We start from the raw sequence: 20,351 nt of genomic DNA on the forward strand, positions 1-20,351 counted from the left end.
TTCCTGTCAGAAACCATGGAATACCATGATGGTGGATAAGGCATTCTATATGTCCACAGATAAGTTTGGAAGAAGCATTGCATGCAGGGAAGGGAAAACCATATCCAGAATGTCTATTCCAATAAGAACAAAACACTGCCCCTTCCATGATGGAAGCAGTCTAGTGTAATCAACTTGTCACACGGTAGCTGGCTCATCACCTTGGGGAATGGTGCCATATTGGAGACTTGGTGTTCACCTCTGCTAATGCCAGACTGGGCAGTCAGCAGTGACCATAGACAGGTTGGCCTTGGTGAGTCCATATTACTGAGGTCATACATAACCTCCATCTCTGGCACCATGGCCACTTTGTTCATGACTCCATTGGGCAATGACAGAGGTGGCTAGGAAAAGAGACTGATTAATATCTATAGGACAGGTCATCCTATCCACCTGACTTTTAAATCCTCCTCTGCTGAGGTCATCCTTTGATGAGCATTCACATGGGGCACATCTTCATTTTTTTGCCCTTCCTGAGAAGTCTCTCATTTTCCCTAAATTTTCTTGTTACCAATTTTCTCATCATGTTCCTTCCAAGTCCCTGACCATCCAGCCAAACCATTGGCCACAGCCCATGAGTCAGTATGTAATTGTGCCTCTGGCCATTTCTCCTTCCAAGCAAAAGAAAACAACCAGCTGTGCTGATCAAAGTTCTGCCCACAGAGGGATTTTTCTTCAGCACTTTCCTTCAAGGATGGCCCAGAAAGGGATTATAGTATGCAGCATCCATTTTTGGGTGGTACCTTTATATTGTACAGAACCTGCTATAAACTAGGTCCAAGTCTTAGGTTCCTCTGTAAACTGATCCTAGGGGACTCCTCATGAGGTCATAGCTGTAAGTATGGAGACAGTGTAGCAGGAGTGCAGACAGTGGGCATTGGGGCCACTTCATGTAACTTGTGCCTCCAGGACCTGCTTGGGTCTGATCACATGTGTACCACTTCTATTTGATGGAGTCCTGCTGTTCAAGCTCCACTTAATGGCTTGGTGGGTCAGATAAAACCCAGTTTAGGAAGGGAAGCTCCAATCACATGGTCATTTGATGGCCCATGCTCAAGCATTCAGCCTCTACTAAGGCCCAGTAGTAGGCCAAGAGCTATTTCTTTTTTCTTTTTTATTTTTTTTTGCTTTATAACAAATTTAATCAGTTATACATATACATATGTTCCCATATCCCCTCCCTTTTGCGTCTCCCTCCCACCCTCCCTATCCCACCCCTCTAGGCGGTCACAAAGCACCGAGCTGATCTCCCTGTCCAAGAGCTATTTCTTAAGTGGAGAGTAGTAATCCACAAAAGATGTCAGGACTTTACTCCAAAATCCTAAGTCCCTCTACTGCAATTCATCTATAGGTGCCTGCCAATGGCCCCAATCAGCATGCCTATCTGCCACTGATACTTCAAGCATCATTGGATCCTATGGCCCAGGTGGCAAGGGAGCTTGTTCAGCAGCCTGAGACTGCTGCCGATTCTATTGCCGGGCCCCAGTCAAAACTAGAAGCTTGGAGGGTCACTCAGTAAGTGGGCTGGAGTAACACACCCAAATGAGGAATATGTTGCCTCTTAAACCCCCCTAAGAAGACCACTAGGCATTGTGGGTTTTTTTTTTTTTTTTTGGCTTTATAAGAGGCCAGATGCACCAACTTATCCTTCACCTTAGAAGGGATATCTCAACATGCTTCACACCACTGGACCCGTAGAAGTTTTTTTTTAATTCATTTTATTCAAGTGTAGTTGATTTACAATGTTGTGTTAATTTCTGCTGTACAGCAAAGTGATCCAGTTACATATATATGTGTATATATATACATATATATATACATGTATATATATATTATTTTTCATGTTCTTTTCCATTATGTTTTACTACAGGATATTGAGTATAGTTCCCTGTGCTATACAGTAGGACCTCCTTGTTTATCCATCTATGTATAATATTGTGCATCACCTAATCCCAAACTCCCACTCAATCCCTCCTCAACTTACCCTCCCTCTTGGCAACCTCAAGTCTGTTCTCTATATCTATCAGTCTGTTTCTGTTTTGTAGATAAGTTCACTTGTGCCATATTTTAAATACCACATATAAGTGATATCATATGGTATTTATCTTTCTCTTTGTGACTTACCTCAGTATGATAATCTCTAGGTTCATCCATGTTGCTGCAAATGACATTATTTCAGTCTTTTTTATGGCTGAGTAGTATTCCATCATATATATATATCAATAAACATTTAGATTGTTTCCATGTCTTGGTTCTTGTGAATAGTGCTGCTATGAACATGTTTCTTTTTGAATAGAGTACTGTCCATATAGGTGTCCAGGAGTGGGAGTGCTAGATCATATGGCAACTCTATTTTTAGTTTTTTTGAGGAACCTCCATACAATTTTCCATAGTGGCTGCACAAATTTATAGTCCCACCAATAGTGTAGGAGGGTTCCTTACTCTCCACACCCTCTCCAGTGTTTGCTATTTGTAGACTTTTTAATGACGACCATTCTGACTGGTTTCAGGTGGTACCTCATTGTAGTTTTGATTTGCATTTCTCTAATGATTAGTGATGATGAGCATATTTTCATGTGCTTATTGGCCATGGCTGTGTCTTCTTTGGAGGATGTCCATTTTTTGACTGGGTTGGTATTTTTTGTTGTTGAGTTGTATGGTCTGTTTGTATATTTTGGAAATTGAGCCCTCATCAATTGCATCATTTGCAAATATTTTCTCCCTGTCTGTAGGTTATCTTTTCATTTTGTTTATGGTTTCCTTTGCTTGCAAAAGCTTATAAGTTTGATTAGGTCCCATTTGTTTATTTTTGCTTTTATTTTTGTTGCCTTGGGAGACTAACTTAAGAAAATATTGCTATGATTTGTGTCAGAATGTTTTGCGTATGTTCTCTTCTAGGAGTTTTATGGTGTCGTGTCTTATATTTAAGTCTTTAAGCCATTTTGAGTTTATATTTGGGTGACATGATGGAGTGTTCTAACTTGATTGATTTACATGTGGCTGTGCAGCTTTCCCAGCACCACTTATTGAAGAGACTGTCTTTTCTCTATTGTATATTCTTGCCTCCTTTTTTGAAGATTAATTGACCATTGGTGTGTGGGTTTATTTCTGGGCTCTCTATACTGTTCCATTGATCCATATGTCTGTTTTTGTGCCATTGCCATACTGTTTTGATTACTCTAGCTTGTAATATTGTCTGAAGTCTGGGAGGGTTATGCCTCCTGCTTTGTTCTTTTTCCTCAGGATTGCTTTGGCAATTCTGGGTCTTTTATGGTTCCATATATATATTTTAAGATTACTAGTTGTAGTTCTGTCATGGGTAAAAGGTCATGGGTAATTTGATAAGGATCAGATTAAATCTGTAGATTGCTTTGTGGACTCATAGAAGTTTTATTGAAGTAGAAGGCCCTTGAATGTAATACATACTTTATATTTTAGAGCAGTTTTAGGTTCATAGCAAAAATGAGCAGAGGGTACAAACTTCCTATATATTCCCCATCCCCACACATGCATAGTTGCCTTCATCACCATTATCTCCCAAGAGAGCAGTACATTTGTTACAAGTGAACCACATAGATGCAAACTACACCCAAAGTCCATGGTTTACATCAGGGTTCGCTTGGTGTTGTGTGGGTTTGGACAAATATATAATGACATGCATCCACTGTTGGTATCATACAGGATATTTTCACTGCCCTAACATCACTTTGTGCTACCTACTCATCTTTCCCTATGCTAACCCCTGTAACCACTGATCTTTTAATTGTCTCGATAGTTTGGAGATTACAGTAAAGGGCGGAGATGGATCTGAACCAGTAACTTTCAGACTGCATGTGTTGCACAATCTAACCTTCAGTATTCTCTTTTTGAAAATGGAAGTAATGATAGTAACTTCTCATGGGTTAGTTATAAGGATATAATGAGATAATGAATCTAAAATTCCTGCATACTCACTGGCACATAAAAAACCAATTTGCCTTTTAATAATCATAATTTATCATACACTGAAAGGCCTATGGGAGGATCAGGCATAAAGAATAGCTGCAGCAAGCTCCTTGGAAAAGCCAAAGAATGTCTGCAATCGTGCCTCCCTCGTAAATGTACCAGCCTCAGCTCTAGAAAACGCTCTCTGTCCTCTGCTTCTCTGTAGAAAATCATATCAACAGAGCCAGCTTTCCTCTGTTCTCCTGGGCTGCCCAGTACCCACCCATGTACATCTGAGGCTTTTTAACTAGTGACACCCACCTAATTATAGTATTGTGATGGTAAAAGTCTAAATACCTCTAAATATTTCCTTGTATAACAAGTTAAAAAATTATAATCATAGACTCAGTTGTGCAAAATGTCATTTACTCCATTCTTTCTCTTTCTGCATTATTTATGCACAATGGGGGTTAGAATAATAATAAAATCAAATTGAGTTGTAGAAGATAACACTTCCAACCAAATCCAATCAACTTTGAATTTCTTAGTCAATTCCAATTTATAATTTAGTCTGATACAGGATTAACTCCCCGCCTCCCGCCACCACCACAGGAGTTTTTATATCACCGTCTTCCTTGTGCTAGATTTAAAACTGCAGTAGGGGATGGGTGGGTTCTCACATGATTGCCACCTTGGTACTCATATGGGAGAGGACTGTCTCCTGCTTCCTTGTTTCTCGGCTGGCCTCAACCCCAGATACATCTTATGCTGTAATTATGGTATTTCTTCACACTGTGGCCTCTGGTACATGACCTCCTTCTACTAGAATCTCTAATACTATTGATCCACTGAGATTGCAGTCACAGCCCCATAGGACCCTGGCAGAGACTGTCTGCTCTATCTTTCTGATACTCATCCCTTTGTCCCAGCTGCTGAACCCTCTGCAAACTGACCTGACTGATCACTCTTATTCTCTCTCAGCCAACTTATTTATTTTACTTATGACCCAGGAATGCTTAGGATCCACTTCCACACCACTTGGAGCCTTGGGAGCCTCAGTTTGAGGAGTGGGAGGCATGGTCCCAACTAATGTTCTTCCTTCTGCCAGGCACAGAGGATCTTTGTGCCTAACCTAATCGGAAACCAGGAAGATAAACCTATTCTGCCATATCAGATGCCCTTATACATTTTTTGTCACCTTTCTGGATCAAAACTTTTGAATTGGGCTTCCCTGGTGGCGCAGTGGTTGAGAGTCTGCCTGCCGATGCAGGGGACACGGGTTCGTGCCCCGGTCCAGGAAGAATCCCACATGTTGCGGAGCGGCTGGACCCGTGAGCCATGGCCGCTGATCCTGTGCGTCCGGAGCCTGTACTCTGCAACGGGAGAGGCCACAACAGTGAGAGGCCCGTGTACCGCAAAAAACAAAAAAAACAAAAACAAACAAACAAACAAAAGAACAAAAAAACCTTTTGAATTTAAAAGCCAAGAATTTTGTGTCCTGCTAAAGGGGCACTATAGGAGGCCCTGGCTGCTGTGATATCTTTCTATGACTGGATTCTAGAATTGAGAATCCTAAAATTGTTTTTAGATATTCTGCAGAGTCATTTCTCAAACTCAAAACATAAGATATGAGGGATCTGTGTATCTGGCAATATTGCCTATGAGCACAAATTTCCTTCAGGGAATAATATGTTCGATTGTTCCATTTGGATCACGTGAGTCAGTTTTCCTTGTTGAAGAAGTAAACAAACATCAGCTAAATATCAAATTAAAGGTACAATTGTGAGCTGGATGAAACTCTTGGCAAGGACTCCTCCTTTTCAAGGAATGGTTTCTAGATTAATCCTGATTTGTTAAAGAAAGTTGGGTGGGTATGAAATTAATTGAGGTGAGATATAATCATTCAAGAGATACAAACACCTTAATATGTGGTATAGGCAGATTAGACAGATATGATATAGATAAGTAGACATTCACCCAGGAGCTAATGTTATTCTCAGTTTGGTTTGTCCAAGATTTCTCAGATGCATGTAATGTGGTAAGGGTATTGTACCGTATCATCTTGGCTGAGCTGGAACTGTTTCCCAGAATTCCTTTCCCAGTGTGGTTTCTGGTTATGGCTGGCCAAAAGACACATTTTTGTCAGATTGGAAGGCAGAAGTGAAACAGCAGCCATTGTTTTCTAAAAGTTGGCATAGAGTTCCAGGGGCTGCTTCAGCTCACACATTTTGCCCCTGATCTGTGAACTCACCTTGTTGGCATGAGGTAGCAGCCGAGCCCACAATTCCTTCATCTCCTGCCACATCTCCTCCTTCCATTTCTCCAGGTCCTGGGCCAGGTGTGTGTTCAGCTTCACGGTGAAGCACAGCTCCTTCTGCCAGCTACTTGCATTCTAGAGGTTGGAGGCAGTAAGGGAAAGATGTGGATTCTAGGCTTCCTTTGTAGGTTCCAGTTCATCCTGGGAAGCTGCTATTCTCCACTCTTTTGGTCCATATTTAGGTTTTTTTTTCCTGAATGTAGGCCCTGCTGAAATACAGGGCCACTGCAGGTCACTTTCACACACAAAGACAAGAGTCTTCTATACAATTCACCAGATCTCTCAGTTGCTTAAAGTGTAATCCCTATAATAAATCCCTTATTCCACATCATTCATAGTTGATTCTGCCTCATTGATCAAACCATAACTAATTTTTCAGGTTTCTTTCCCTATTTATCTTCATCTAGTCAAAGCAGGAAGGAAAATCTATAGTCAGTATTGCTCTGTACCTTTTCAGTAAAGAAAGGATCTCATTTTTACCTCTTTAAAAATTCATTCTTTTTCCCAATCCTTTTGGCAATAAGAATTTCATCTATCCATAGGACTACAACAGCTCACTAAAGAGACATATATATATATATATGTCTGAAACTAGAAATAAAAAGTTACCAGCTAAAAGTTAAAAGTCAAGTAGATTTGGGACATGAGTTATTGCAACACAAGGCTCTGGGGAGAAGGGTCTATGGCATTAAGGTATTTCCTGTACTTGAGATTACAAGGCTATAACTAGAGGGAGGCAGTGGCATACCATTGAGAAAATATAGGCTTTAGTCTCATGACATTGTCATTTATTGAACATCTTTTTTTTTTCCAGATACTAACCTGACTACATGATATAAATTAACTCATGAAATTCTCAAATTCTGTGAGATAGATACTATTATTCTCATTTTGCAAGTGAGGCAACTAACTTTGGGGTTATTTAATTTCATAAAGGCTCATTGACCTGGGTTTTTTGTTTTTTTCTTTTTTTAAAACTTTTTATTTATATTGGAGTATATAGTTGATTAACAATGTTATGATAGTTTCAGGTGTACAGCAGAGTGATTTAGTTATACATACACATGTATCTGTTCTTTTTCAAATTCTTTTCCCATTTAGGTTGTTATATAATATTGAGCAGAGTTTTCTGTGCAATATAGTAGGTCCTTCTTGGTTACCCATTTTAAATATAGCAGTGTGTACATGTCAATCCCAAACTCCCTAACTATCCCTTCCCCCAACCCTTCCCCCGGACCTGGTTTTTAAAATTAAAGTATCGTTGATTTACAATGGTGTGTTAATTTCTGCTATACAGCAAAGTGATTCAGTTATACAAATATATACAGTTTTTAAAAATATTCCTTCCCATTATGGTTTATCATAGGATACTGAATCTAGTTCTCTGTGCTATACAGTAGGACCTTGTTTATCCATTCCATACATAACAGCTTACATCTGCTAACCCCAGCCTCCCACTCCATTCCTCCCCAAACCCCTCCCCCTTGGCAACCACAAGTCTGTTCTCTATGTCCATGATTCTGTTTCTGTTTCATAGATAGGTTCATTTGTGTCATATTTTAGATTCCACATATAAGTGATATCATATGGTATTTGTCTTTCTCTTTCTGACTTACCTCAGTATGATAATCTCTAGTTGCAGCCATCTTGCTGCAAATGGCATTATTTCATTCTCTTTTTATGGCTGAGTAGTATTGCATTGTGTATATATTGACCTGGACTTGAAACCTGGTCCTACCATCGTGTCTACAAAGGTCTGTTTTCACTGTCATGCTATCACTGTACTACTACTCCCTCTGTTGGGACAACCTTCGTTGAGGTGAACCAATAATGAAGAGAGAGAATTGTTCAACAGACTTGTTTTGTTTAACCAGAGGTCCTGCTGGCTCCTAGAGTTTAGGACAGGTACCTCGTAGGGGATCAGGCTCACTTACTCTCATCTGTTTCAAGAAAGTTCGGCTCTGTATAATTCTATTTTGAACCATGAATCAATGAGGAAAATAATACTTCTGTTTCTGTATTATCTCTAGGAAGAACTTCTGAGAAGGATTAAATGACCAAAATTTATAAGCGTTAGTTTGTTTTAAGGCTTATAGGCCCAAACCAGGAAATTCTTGCTTCAGATAGCTCTTTCTTAGCTTGACACACCCTCTGTTGAGTGCCTCCTTATCTTTCAAGGCTCTTTCTGAGTTAACAATATAGTCTTACATAAGAGAGAGATCTTGACTGGCAGGCTCCCGCAGGATGAATCTTCCCAAGCCTCCCTGAATGTCTATGTTTCTGAATTAAAACTTTTTCTGTAAAAATAAATACTTATCTATAAAAATCAAGCTATGACATTTTATGACTATATTTAAAAAAAACAGTAATTCTATTAGTACTCAACTATATATGACCTTGAATGAGAGATTTACCTACTAATTTTGGGACTTCAATGGCATCTGTAAAATGAGATTTTAGCAGATCACCCCTAAGCTCCTTTTTAAGTCCTAAATTTAAAAGAAATAGTGGGTCTCACCAAGGGAAGAGAGGGGTGGGCCCTTTTACATGCCTATGAGGACCAGATATAGTAACAATATTCCATTAAGGATCTTTCAGCAGACTCAGATTCTGAGGATTTTTATCCCTCATTGAATGATTATGGAAACTGCTGTTTCTGATCATGATACAGGATCTAGAAGTTTTCCTTCCATTCTTGTCTTTCATTCTTATATCTTTCTTGTGGGTGATATTGCTGGTAATGGCAGAAACTTGGAACTATAGAATAGTATAGACTGTAGCCAGAGTCAGAAGAAGGGAAGAAGCAAAATGTCAGTCATCAAATAGATTGCAATTAGACTCACATCTAACTCTTAGGCAAAACTTTGAAGCAGCCATCAGAAAACCAAGCACTTACCAAGCTAGAATAGGGCAGAGAATTAGGGCAGAGTAGGCTTTTAGGAATGGGTGCTGAGAGAGACCATGGATGAAAGGTTCTAACTCTAGCATTCAAGTCTCTTTGATGCTGGTCTCTCACACTTGGTCTCCTGTCACATTGCCCTATAGCTCTGATCTTGTAATTCATGAGTACAAGAATACCACCTGTAACATTAAAGGCTCAATAAATGCTTGGATATATGGATGGATGAATGAAAAAATTTCTCCAAGTTCAGATTGATGAGATGATCAAATTGTGTATGACTCAGGGATTTTACAAAGTGATGTAATTAAGATGTTACTGTCTTGAGGCTTCAGAAAAAACTTAGAGTCATAGGCGGTTATTGGTTCCACCAATAGCCCAAGCCAAGTGCTGACAATGGACTTGGCGATCATTATTAAGGATCATATTAAGGATCAAATTATTATTAATAATTAAATTGATCAAATCAAATTATTATTAAGGATCAAATTGGTACTTATGTTATCTATAAGTTGACACTGCACCATGCACATAATATTAGTTCCTCGATTAATGCTTAACCTCATGAGGGATTAAGATAGGTAAAACCACTCTAAAGTCCTACAGTGGAAGCAAAGTTGTTTGATCTTCATTTCTATATTGAAGATAGGTCCATCCAAATCCTGCCTATTCTGGAAGTTTCAGATCAAACACCAGTGTCTGCATATGTGCCTTAGAGAATAGATTCTCCAACTTTTTGCAAGTGAACTCCTTAAATACATGAAGACAAATGCAAATGCAATTTTTCAAAATCAAGTTTACATCTAGAATCTTTATCATCCCATTAAATAATTCCAAATATATAATTCCTGGTTATACTTAATATGTTCATTTAAAAATAAAACTGCTACATTAAAATTTTAAATATATTCAATGTTATAAAAAATAATTGATACCTACCATTACCTGTTTAAATTAAGAACAAACTCTTAACAGTCAGAAAATTTATATCATCTTTTTCTTTTTAAAATCGTAGCATTTGTCTTGGAAAAGAAGTGACGTTACAGCCTCAGTGTCACAAAAGCTTCAGAAGTAAGGAGGGAAACAAAGCCAGGACCAACCAATCATTCTCAGAGGGAGGTCTCAGCATTACAGGAACTCACCTACCAAAAATGAAACTAGATATCTCCCAACCTGAGATCACACCTAAGGGAGACCTTCTCTCAGACTCCTAGGCTCTAGTCATGTGGTTTACTGAGGCAATGCTGTACTGAGGGTAGCAGCAAGTGTCACTCTTCAGTCCAGTCCTAGTTTTACTCACTGAGCTTCTCAAACACAATTGTGCATGAAACTCCTCTTCTAAGAATGACTATACAAATACTTAGGATTCAATTCTACTTGGTATCACAACCACTTAAAAAATACACCAAATGCCATCTCTGGGTAAAGGCAGGGGGACTTAACCCTTGGATTAGAGCAGAAATCAGAACTTGCTTTCCCAAGAAGGAGGTAAGAATAGCTGAAGTAGACTTAAAAAATTCAAGTCAGTATACTGTAGATTTGATCATTCACGTGTTTATGTGTATATATGTATGTATCAAAGACCATAGCCAGATTCTGGCATTTCTACCTTCATGGAATACAACAAAAATCAAGAATGACATCAAAGTAGAAGTAGTCATTGGAACATGAGGAAATGTGGAGTTGGTAAAGGATTGAAGAAATCATAAAGTGATAGACTATCCATAAACTGTAGAAGCAGAAATCTGCATTTAAACTATTGAAGGGGTGTGTGTGTGTGTGTATATATATATATGTATACATATATATGTATATATACACATATTGATTACTGTATTATGTAAACAAACAATAATATGTATTTTATCACACAGCATTATATTAGTGTTTTATATTATAAAACATACAATAATATAAATATTAAAAGGCTTAAGAAAATAGGAACAAAAGGAAAGTTTAAGATTCTTCCTTTACCTGAGTAGACCATTTTGTGCCCCTGTTTTGCTGACCAACCTTTTTAGACAATTGGGGACTTTGGAATATATGCACCACTTTGACATCTTCAGTAGTTTAAATTCAGATTTCTGCTCCTACAGTATATGAACAGTCTATCACTTCATGATTTCTTCAACTCTTTACCCAATTCCACATTTTCTTAGGTTCTGATGACTACTCCTGCTTTGATGTCATTCTTGATTTTTGTTCTATTCATAGAAAACCAGGATCTGGCCATGGCCTTTGATTCTTTCTATACTATCTGATTAAGTGATCACATACACTTTAAAAAATCTGACTTCCAATTTTATGCATGTGGTACCCCCCAAAATACATCCAACATATACATCCATGGGAGCTAGGGTTCATAGGGCAGAGTACCAGAGAGGAGAGAGCTGCAGAGAGAGAGAGAATGCATTGGAGATCTTCAGTCTTCATCTGAGTACTGTTCAGTGCTTACATGGGAGGAAAATTACCTGAAACTAGGGAAAGGCCACTCAAAATCAGAGGAAAAAATCTCCAATACTCATACAAGGCTGAGAATAGTTTCTGTTCCCACAAGCCAGAGTGGAAAGCCTCATAACTTACAAGTCATCATAGATTTTTCAAAAATGTTTTTATTCAGTAGTGGTAACAAATTAAGCCTGAACTAAAAGCTTCTCTAGTCCTGACTAATAAAACCTAAAAGCAAAACCTGAACGGAATCAAACTGTTTTCAACAACTTAACCATGTCCCAGAACAAAGCTCAAGAATATATATAAGAATACAGGAATAAAGATGCAGACGTAGAGAATGGACTTGAGGACACAGGTAGGGGGAAGGGTAAGCTGAGATGAAGTGAGAGAGTGGCATGGACATATATACACTACCAAATGTAAAATAGATAGATAGCTAGTGGGAAGCAGCCACATAGCACAGGGAGATCAGCTCAGTGCTTTGTGACCACCTAGAGGGGTGGGATAGGGAGGGTGGGAGGGAGACGCAAGAGGGAGGGGATATGGGAATATATGTATATGTATAGCTGATTCACTTTGTTATACAGCAGCAACTAACACAACAATTTAAAGCTATTATACCTCAATAAAGATGTTTTAAAAAAAAGAAAGAATACAGGAGTATCCATTACCCCAAAATTCAACACATCTGGCATTCAATAAAGAAATTACCAGGAAAATATACAAAATAAAAATCAATCAATCAAAACCAATAAAATAGGTACCTATGATAAAAGTTAGCATATAAAGATATTAAACAGTTAAAGATATTTTGTATATTCAAGATGCTAGAGAAAATATTGAGCATGTTAGATACAGGCCTCAGAAGATGTAAAAAATAACCAAATCAATTTTTGAGAGATGAAAACTACAATATCTGAGATTTTAAAAAATCACATTTATCTATGAAAATTACAATATCTGAGATGAAAAATACAATAGAGGGAGGTAACAAGCACAATAGTGATGCAGAAGCATTCCAAGCAAAACATATGAAATGATATTCAAGTACTTTGGTTACTTCTAATGTGTTTGCTAAAATGTAGACTGAAGCTTGACTTCCTTGTTTTGTTAGTCGGTATTCTAAGTCTGTCATTTGGTCATTTCCAAGCTATCAATGGGCTGGGGCTGTAGTAGCTAACATGGATGTCTGGGTCACTCAGTGATTCATGTAGAGGCATTGTCTGGGCAACTTACTGACAATTACTCAGGGTCCAGGAAATCCAGAGCTAGGGTGCATGAATGATTGGAGGTGTTGTAATTAAGTTTGAATTCGTTCAAATGCATTTTCTGTATCCTATTGTATTTGTGTAATGGTAAACCTTCCAGTCTAAAAATAGCTTGCATGTACTGTTCTCATGAGGGCTGTGCTCCATCTAAGCACACAGTGTTGGTATAAGATAGGAAATAACTATTTGTGAGTAAAGCTAACAGTGCATACTGTTGTTTATTACATGGTAATGGAGTTCATATACTATTAGACTTATATGTGGGGCAAAATTCACTCTCCGTGGGAGGGTATGAGTGTCACCTAAAAGGCAAGGTCATTCCAAACATAGGGACAAGTCAGATCTTATGTCCTGGGAATACTTAATCAATTATATTCAATTTACTAAATAATAATGACAGAAACAGTTATTTTCCAGAATGTACTGTGGAACAAATACCCACAAAAATCTCAGTGGCATAGAACATAAAATGTATGTAGTACATACATAAAAATGTATCTCTCATACATCTGGAGATTGGCTGAGATGACTGCTGATCTCAACTGGATTTGCTTATGCATCTGAAGGTCAGCGGAGGATCTGATGATCCAAGCTGGATTTAGCTGTGAGGCTCTGCTTCAAGCTGCAAGTTGATCAGGCAGCTCTGCTCCACTTTTCCCTCATCCTCCTTGGACCAGTGTGCTAACCAGGGCACATTCTCATGGTGCAGTAGAGTCAGAAGACAACAAGCCCGATTGCATAAGCAAATTCCAAACCTCTGCTTGTACCACATCTGCTTATACCCCATTGATCAAAGTGATGCAGATGGCTATCCTCATGGTCAATATGTGGGGAAGTATACTCTGGGAGAATGAATATTTTTGAACAATTTGTCACATAGAATGCTTCATCTCTACTGAGAAAAGCCAAACTAGAGTTTGGGAAGTCTTAGTGGACAGAGTCAGAGGATTTTGTTTCATACTGTTTCTTTCCTTGCTGCCCAATTACCCCACCTCAACGTCTGGATGACTGAAACACTGGGAACTGGCCAGGGACCCATTGAAACCAGCAACCTTCATGTGTGCCTTAGAGGCAAGCCATGACACAACATGGGCCTGGAGGGCCTGGAGATGCTTTTTCAGAGACTATCAGGTTTCTTTGTTCTTTTCTTAGAATTGAAGAAACTTCTTTTAATTATTACTGAAGAAATAAAAGGGTCACATAATGAAAAACAGAACATGGTTGTATCAGCAGGCCTTCATGAAAAGTGTATGAGAGATTCTTTTACAAAGAACCGACTAAAGGAGTGTTCAATTATTAGAGTTTGCATAAGAAGACAAAAGCAGAAAGATAAGTGAAATCCAGTATCATTTTTAAGATATACTAGAAGAAGAAATAGTGCATTTTCTTTTCTTTAAATACTTAGTCTTGAACTGTCATGAGTTGGAGTGCAAGAAAGAGCTCACAACTCCAACGATCAGCTTTCCCTGGCTTATTCGATGAAACAACTTCCAAATCTCAGTGGTTTACTACAAAAAAAAAAAAACCCAACAAAATCATCCTTGCTCATGTTATATGAACACTGTGGATCACCTGTGGCTATATTCCAGGCTGTGAGTCAGATTCACATCTGCTCCATGTATCTTTTCTATCACTGGTCTAGGTTGAAGGAAGAACTCTGGGGACATGATCATTCTCGTAAGCAGAGGAGAAAATTGAGCTCTACTGAGCCAAGCTACACAACACATTTTAACATTTCTGTTTATTGTGGCACATTTACAAGACCACTCAAATTCCAGTGGTCAAAGAAAGTCAATATTTAACATTCCTTGAGTGAGGAAAGCCCCCTCCCATGGTAGAGGGACAAGAGAATTAATATCCTAACAGTAATTCAGCCTACCACAATTATGTATTGTAACTATTTTCTTCTTTAGCTTCAGCAGTCTCAACTTCAAGTTGGAAGGGTATTAATTACCATTTCTACATTCCATAGCTCAAGGATGGTGTTCAGCTCTTCTATTCATTCATTCAATAAATATTACTAAGTTTTTTTTGGAGATAGAAGGCATATACATGTGAAAAGTTAGTTACATGATGATATAAGTTTATATAAATGGATGTCAGGCAACTCTTCTGCTAAGTGTTCAATAAAAGAATTGGTCATTAGTATGAGTCAGAAGGCAGAAAGGAACTGACTTAATGGAAGGAATAAGTCTCATTAGAAGTGGAGCTGTCCAACTGTAGAGCTAATAACATTGAGTGGTAGTAGGCTAAAAAAGAGTGGCAGAGGCTAGAGGCCACTTATCAGAAAGGATTTTGTGGCAATTTCAGTACTAGTTGTGGTGTTGCCATTTTGGTCATAAAATTTGTGGTTCAATTCCTCAGTCTGGATGAAGAGTGCACCAAGACCTCAGTTTCTTGTGCCAATCTCAGGCAGTATTTCTACTCTCTTTCACCTAGACGGCAATAATGCTTTGAGAGATTCTTTATGTTTTCCTTTATCATGTGATGAACCTATAAAAATAGGAAGGTCAAACCTCTGCTATCAGACTATAGCGACATACCCGTTTTGATCTGACTGGTAGATCTGTGAGGAGTGGGACCTTGTCATACTGGAGAATTGCCAATCTCTGAAATTTTCTTACTGAGATTTTCCCTCTCCATCTCAAGTCAGTATCCACTGGACTGATAGGTCCTGGACTAGTGGTTAAGGAAAAAAGTATGCATCTATACATTCTTTCTCTGGAATAGACTGAGCACAAGATCACATATCTGCTTGGTCTTGACACCATAGATGGGATTGACCATGGGTGAGAAAAGAAGATAAAAGGTAGCAAGGAATATATGGACATGAGGGGCAGCCCGGTGAGCCACATGGTGTATCACTGAGCAGATGACCACAGGTGTGTAGGTGGACAAGATAGCACCTATGTGGGACACACATGTCCCAAAGGCCTTGTAGTGGGCCTCCTGAGAGGCAAGCTGTAGAACTGCCCGAAGGATGAAGATATAAGACAGGACAAAAAAGAGCAGGTCCAACACCACTATGAACATGGCCACAGCAATGCCATGGATATTGTTGAAGTGAATGTCCCCACAGGCCAGCCTTACCACACCCACATACTCATAGTAACAGTGGACAATCACTGGACCTCGACAGTAATGGAAACATCTAAGCAGAAAGGGGAGTGGAGTCATTAGTGTCACAGCCTGAGTCACAGCAGCCAAGCCAGTCTTGGTGATAAGTGGCCCAGTAAGGATGGTGATATAGTGCAGTGGCTTGCAGATAGCCACATAGTGGTCAAAGGCTATGGCCAGCAGTACTGCTGACTCCATGATAGAGAAGGAGTGGAGAAAGAACATTGGACTAGACTGGCATAGAAGTTGATCTCCTGATCTCTGAACCAAAAAATAGCCAGCATTTTGGGAAGCGCTGTAGAAGAGAGGACCAGATCAGTGGCTGCCAACACAGCCAAAAAGAGGCACATGGGCTCGTGGAGGGCTGTATCAGCTCAAATGATGGAGAGGAGGGTGCAAGTTGCCAGGCAGGGCCAGAGTATAGACGAAGCAGAAGGGAATGGAGATCCAGACATGCAGTTGCTCCAAACCTGGAATTCCTACCAACAGGAAGGCAGCTGGAGGTGTTGAGGTAATATTAGAGGCTAGCAAGGCTCCTGAAAATTCTCCTTGTCAGTTTTTACAGGGTCTCTTCTCCCATGTATAACTTCTTGGGAGGATTAGCCCTTATTCTCATTGCTGGACCTTAAACAAAATTAGTTAGTAGTCCTGATAGACTAGAGAAGACATAGACATAGACATGGAGAAGCATAACCCATATTTTCTACTCTTAAGGAACTTTGAATCTCATTTAGTAGATAGAACATTAATCATCATTAAAATGGATATCACAACACAATTGTATAAAGGAATGGAGAAAAGGTAGTGTTTTCTGTGTTCATGGTGATGTCAGAAATACCCTGATAAAAAGAAGTAAAAATACATTTAAACCAATTCAATTTCCTTAGAATATACATTGGTACCTTTCTATATGATAACCAAGCTAAATTCACAATCACAAAAGCCAATGTTGTGTTCAGAAATCTCAGGCTTGGGTGCCTCGATAAGTCAATTAATAGGGGCATGCAATTTCCAATGCCCCTATTAATCACACAATCTGTATATTTTCTCTAACACTACTACATCTGATGTGGTTGCCACTAGCCACACATGGCTATTTAAATTTGTTGAAATTAAATTAAAATTCAATACTTCAGTCACACAAAACACTTTTTAAGTGCTCAGTAACACATGTAACTAGTGGCTACAATATTGGACCATTCAGATACAGAATATTTCCATCACTGCAGAAAGTTCTACTGGAGAGAACTGTTCTAGAATATATCTCCCAGGTCCCTCCACAACCACAAATCTCTGTAAATACAGCCCTGCCTCCAGCTTGCTGAAAAATGAACCACCTCTTTTGGTTCTCCGTCATCTAAATTCAAATTAACTTCCATATTCATGTGCCTCTCCCTCCACCCATCTTCCAGCTCCTTCATTTTCATCACAGGAGACTTCTCATCTTCAGTAAGACTGATATCTGGCTTCCATTTTAAAAAAAGCCCTTTATTCCTAACACTATTTAATCTTTCCCTCTTCTTTTATTTTTCTCTTTTCTTTCGAATCCTTAAACATTGGAGTGGCCCAGTTTTTACATAGCTACTCTTCTCTCTTCTAGGTCCAGATAATGTGTTTTTTAATGAGCATTAACAAGATAATGAATTTAAAACATTTACCAAAACACTGAACAAAGTAAGTAGTGAAAGAACTTGCTCTCTTGTCAATATTAGAAAATTTTTGGAAACTTAAAATGTCTAAAATATCATAGTAGTGTTAGGCAGCTGAGTTCTAGCTTTCTCCAATTCCAGTGTCCTAAATAACAAGGCTTTATTGCTTCCATTAAAATGCTTTATATGCAATACAAGTTCAGCATATCCAAATTGAAAACAACCTAGTTTCTTTCCATGTGGTAGAGAAAAAATTTAGAATCTGAAGGTCTTGTATCAAATCGTGACTGCCACTTATACAAGCTGCATGACCTTGCACATATCACTTATCTCCAAGCCTGTTTATTTCTCCGTAAATGGGGAATTGCAATGCTCTACCTCACTTAGTGAAGGCTGTAGGGAGTGTAAGTGGGATTATGTATAAGATCTTTCTGTATAATTCGTTAGTGTTTGCAGAGCTTTATTTGCTATTTACATCTCTCCTCCTCCATAGAACTACACTTTTCTTTAAAAAATTATATTGATTAATATTCTCCCTCCCTTGCTTTTATGTTCTCCTCCTTCTATTACCTCAAATCTCTGCTGCTTTTCACAGAAAACATCTAGAAATGCTTATATTCAGTCTCAACTGATTCAAATAGCATTTGGTAATAAAACATTTCATTCCCATTACTTCCCTGAAACTGCTCTCATTCACCACCAATGACCTCCATGATGATGGTGCCACTGTAACTTACCTTCTTTCATGCAACTCAGCCTCTCAGCAACTTTTATCTGAATTACAACTCTCTCCTTTTTAAAACTCTCTTTTCTCTTTGGTACGATGATATTACCATTTCCTACCTTCTTAGATTCTCATTTCACTCTCCTTTTTCTGCCTTACCTCTAAATATTGAATTCCCGAAGGGCTCAGTATTGAGCTGTGGTCAATTTTATATTCACAGAACATTCAGTAAATATACTCGGTAAATTTCTGGAAAAATATTTTTACTGAATAGGTTAGGGATAAATCCAAGAACAAAGCAGACTAATACCTTTAGTAGAACGTTTGTACTAATAAAAGAACATAATAATTGAATTACCTAGTATGATTGAAGGTATTATTATAGTGAAAAAAAAACAGGGTGATGAGGATAGTAAATCCTGAAGTTGGAGGAGTGGTAAGGTAGCAATTTTAAATAAAGAGATCAGGAAGGGAACTTACGCAAAGATTGAGGTGAGAAAATAAATTAGATTGGTTTCTGGCTTCTTTAAAAGAACTTGGGGTTCCATGCAGGTGGTTTATGTGGAGAAAATAATAGGAAGCAAGAGTGGGATGAAATGGTAAGACGGGAAAGCAGAGAAGCATATCCAAAAGTGCAGTACTGAGCTGGATAATGCTATCAACTGTGTCCAATCCCCCATGAAGAACCATGTAGAAGGCAGCTCAGAATTATCTACTCAAGACACAAAAGAGGGGTATATTTATCCACTGGTTTCCACCCCCCCACCAGGTCAAGAGTTAATTTCTTCACACTTCCAGGTTCACATAGGCTCCAGAACAGCTGAGCAGTCTCCTTCAGGTACACCATGCTATGGAGCAGAGAAACACAGGGGCAGGAAGCAGCTGAGTAAGGTTCAGTCAGGTTATAACTGCATTCAAGTGGTTGCCACAGCAATGGCTAGAGCAAAAAGGTGGATGAGAGGACGTGAGACAGGCATAAAAGATGGAGAATATAGGGAATTACCCTTGTGTGAAGAACTCTAAGCAAAGGGAACAGTCAGAACAAATGCCCTAAGACAGAATACACTGAGGGCTCAAAGATCAGCTAGAGGTCCATGTAGTTAGATGATGTGAATGAGTGGGAGATTTCTAGAGGTCATATATGTAGATCCAGATCACACAGGGCCCTATAGGTCTTCATAGAACTTTGCAAATGCTGCTTATTTCTCTCACTGACACTTTTGTTTTTGAGAAGAAAAGTGATAGACTTGAAAAATATATTTTTAAAGTTTTTTGCAGCTTCTGTAATGAGAATAGCATGAAAGGGTAAGGGCAAAAACAGAAGAAAAAAAGACTCTAGAGGCTGGCTGTAATTAGGGAAGGAGAATGTTGTCTAAGAACCAAGGTGGCAGCTTATGTGGTAAGAAGCGATTCAGATTTGGGATATATTTGAGAAAAGAGCCATGGGATTTTTTGACAGATTAAATACAGGTCATGAGAGAAAAGGGAGTCAAAGATGACACCAAGATATTTGGCTTGAGCAACTGAAAAAAGAAGTTGCTCTCAATTGAGATGGGGGAGGCTATGAAGGGGAAGATCAACATTTTAATTTTGGATATGTTTTATTTAGGAAGTCAATCAGAAATCCAAGTGAACCTGTTGATATATTTAGATATACAAGTCTGGAGTTCAAGACAGATCTTGGCTGCTGATATAAACTTATGATCACTGGAAATAGATAATATTAATAGCTATGAAGCTGAGATCACCAAGGCACTTAGTGTTCATAAATAGCAGAGAACCAAGAACTGAATCCCAATATTAAGAACTGGAGTAAAGTAGAAATTGAGGTGAATGGAGGAAGAGTCAGCAAAAGAGACTGAGAATGGGCAACCTATCAGAGACTTTCAAAGATGATGTGCTGTCTTGATAGGCTGTTGAATGTAGTGTATTAAGGAGGAGGGAACTATTATCATACTAAATG

At 38.7% G+C, this 20,351-nt stretch overlaps 1 protein-coding gene across 1 annotated transcript; it reads right to left on the reverse strand.

Moving 5' to 3' along the window:
- Nucleotides 1-15,604: 15,604 nt before the first annotated feature.
- Nucleotides 15,605-18,411, reverse strand: LOC307055585 (olfactory receptor 52K1-like; the record flags this gene model as incomplete). Its single annotated transcript, XM_079707803.1, is given in 5 exon segments — nucleotides 15,605-16,242; nucleotides 16,245-16,389; nucleotides 16,393-16,422; nucleotides 16,424-16,551; nucleotides 18,402-18,411. Coding segments are annotated over 5 exon segments (951 nt in total).
- Nucleotides 18,412-20,351: the final 1,940 nt, after the last annotated feature.

This window comes from Hyperoodon ampullatus, assembly GCF_949752795.1.
Source record: "Hyperoodon ampullatus genome assembly, chromosome: 7".
NCBI lineage: Eukaryota > Metazoa > Chordata > Mammalia > Artiodactyla > Ziphiidae > Hyperoodon > Hyperoodon ampullatus.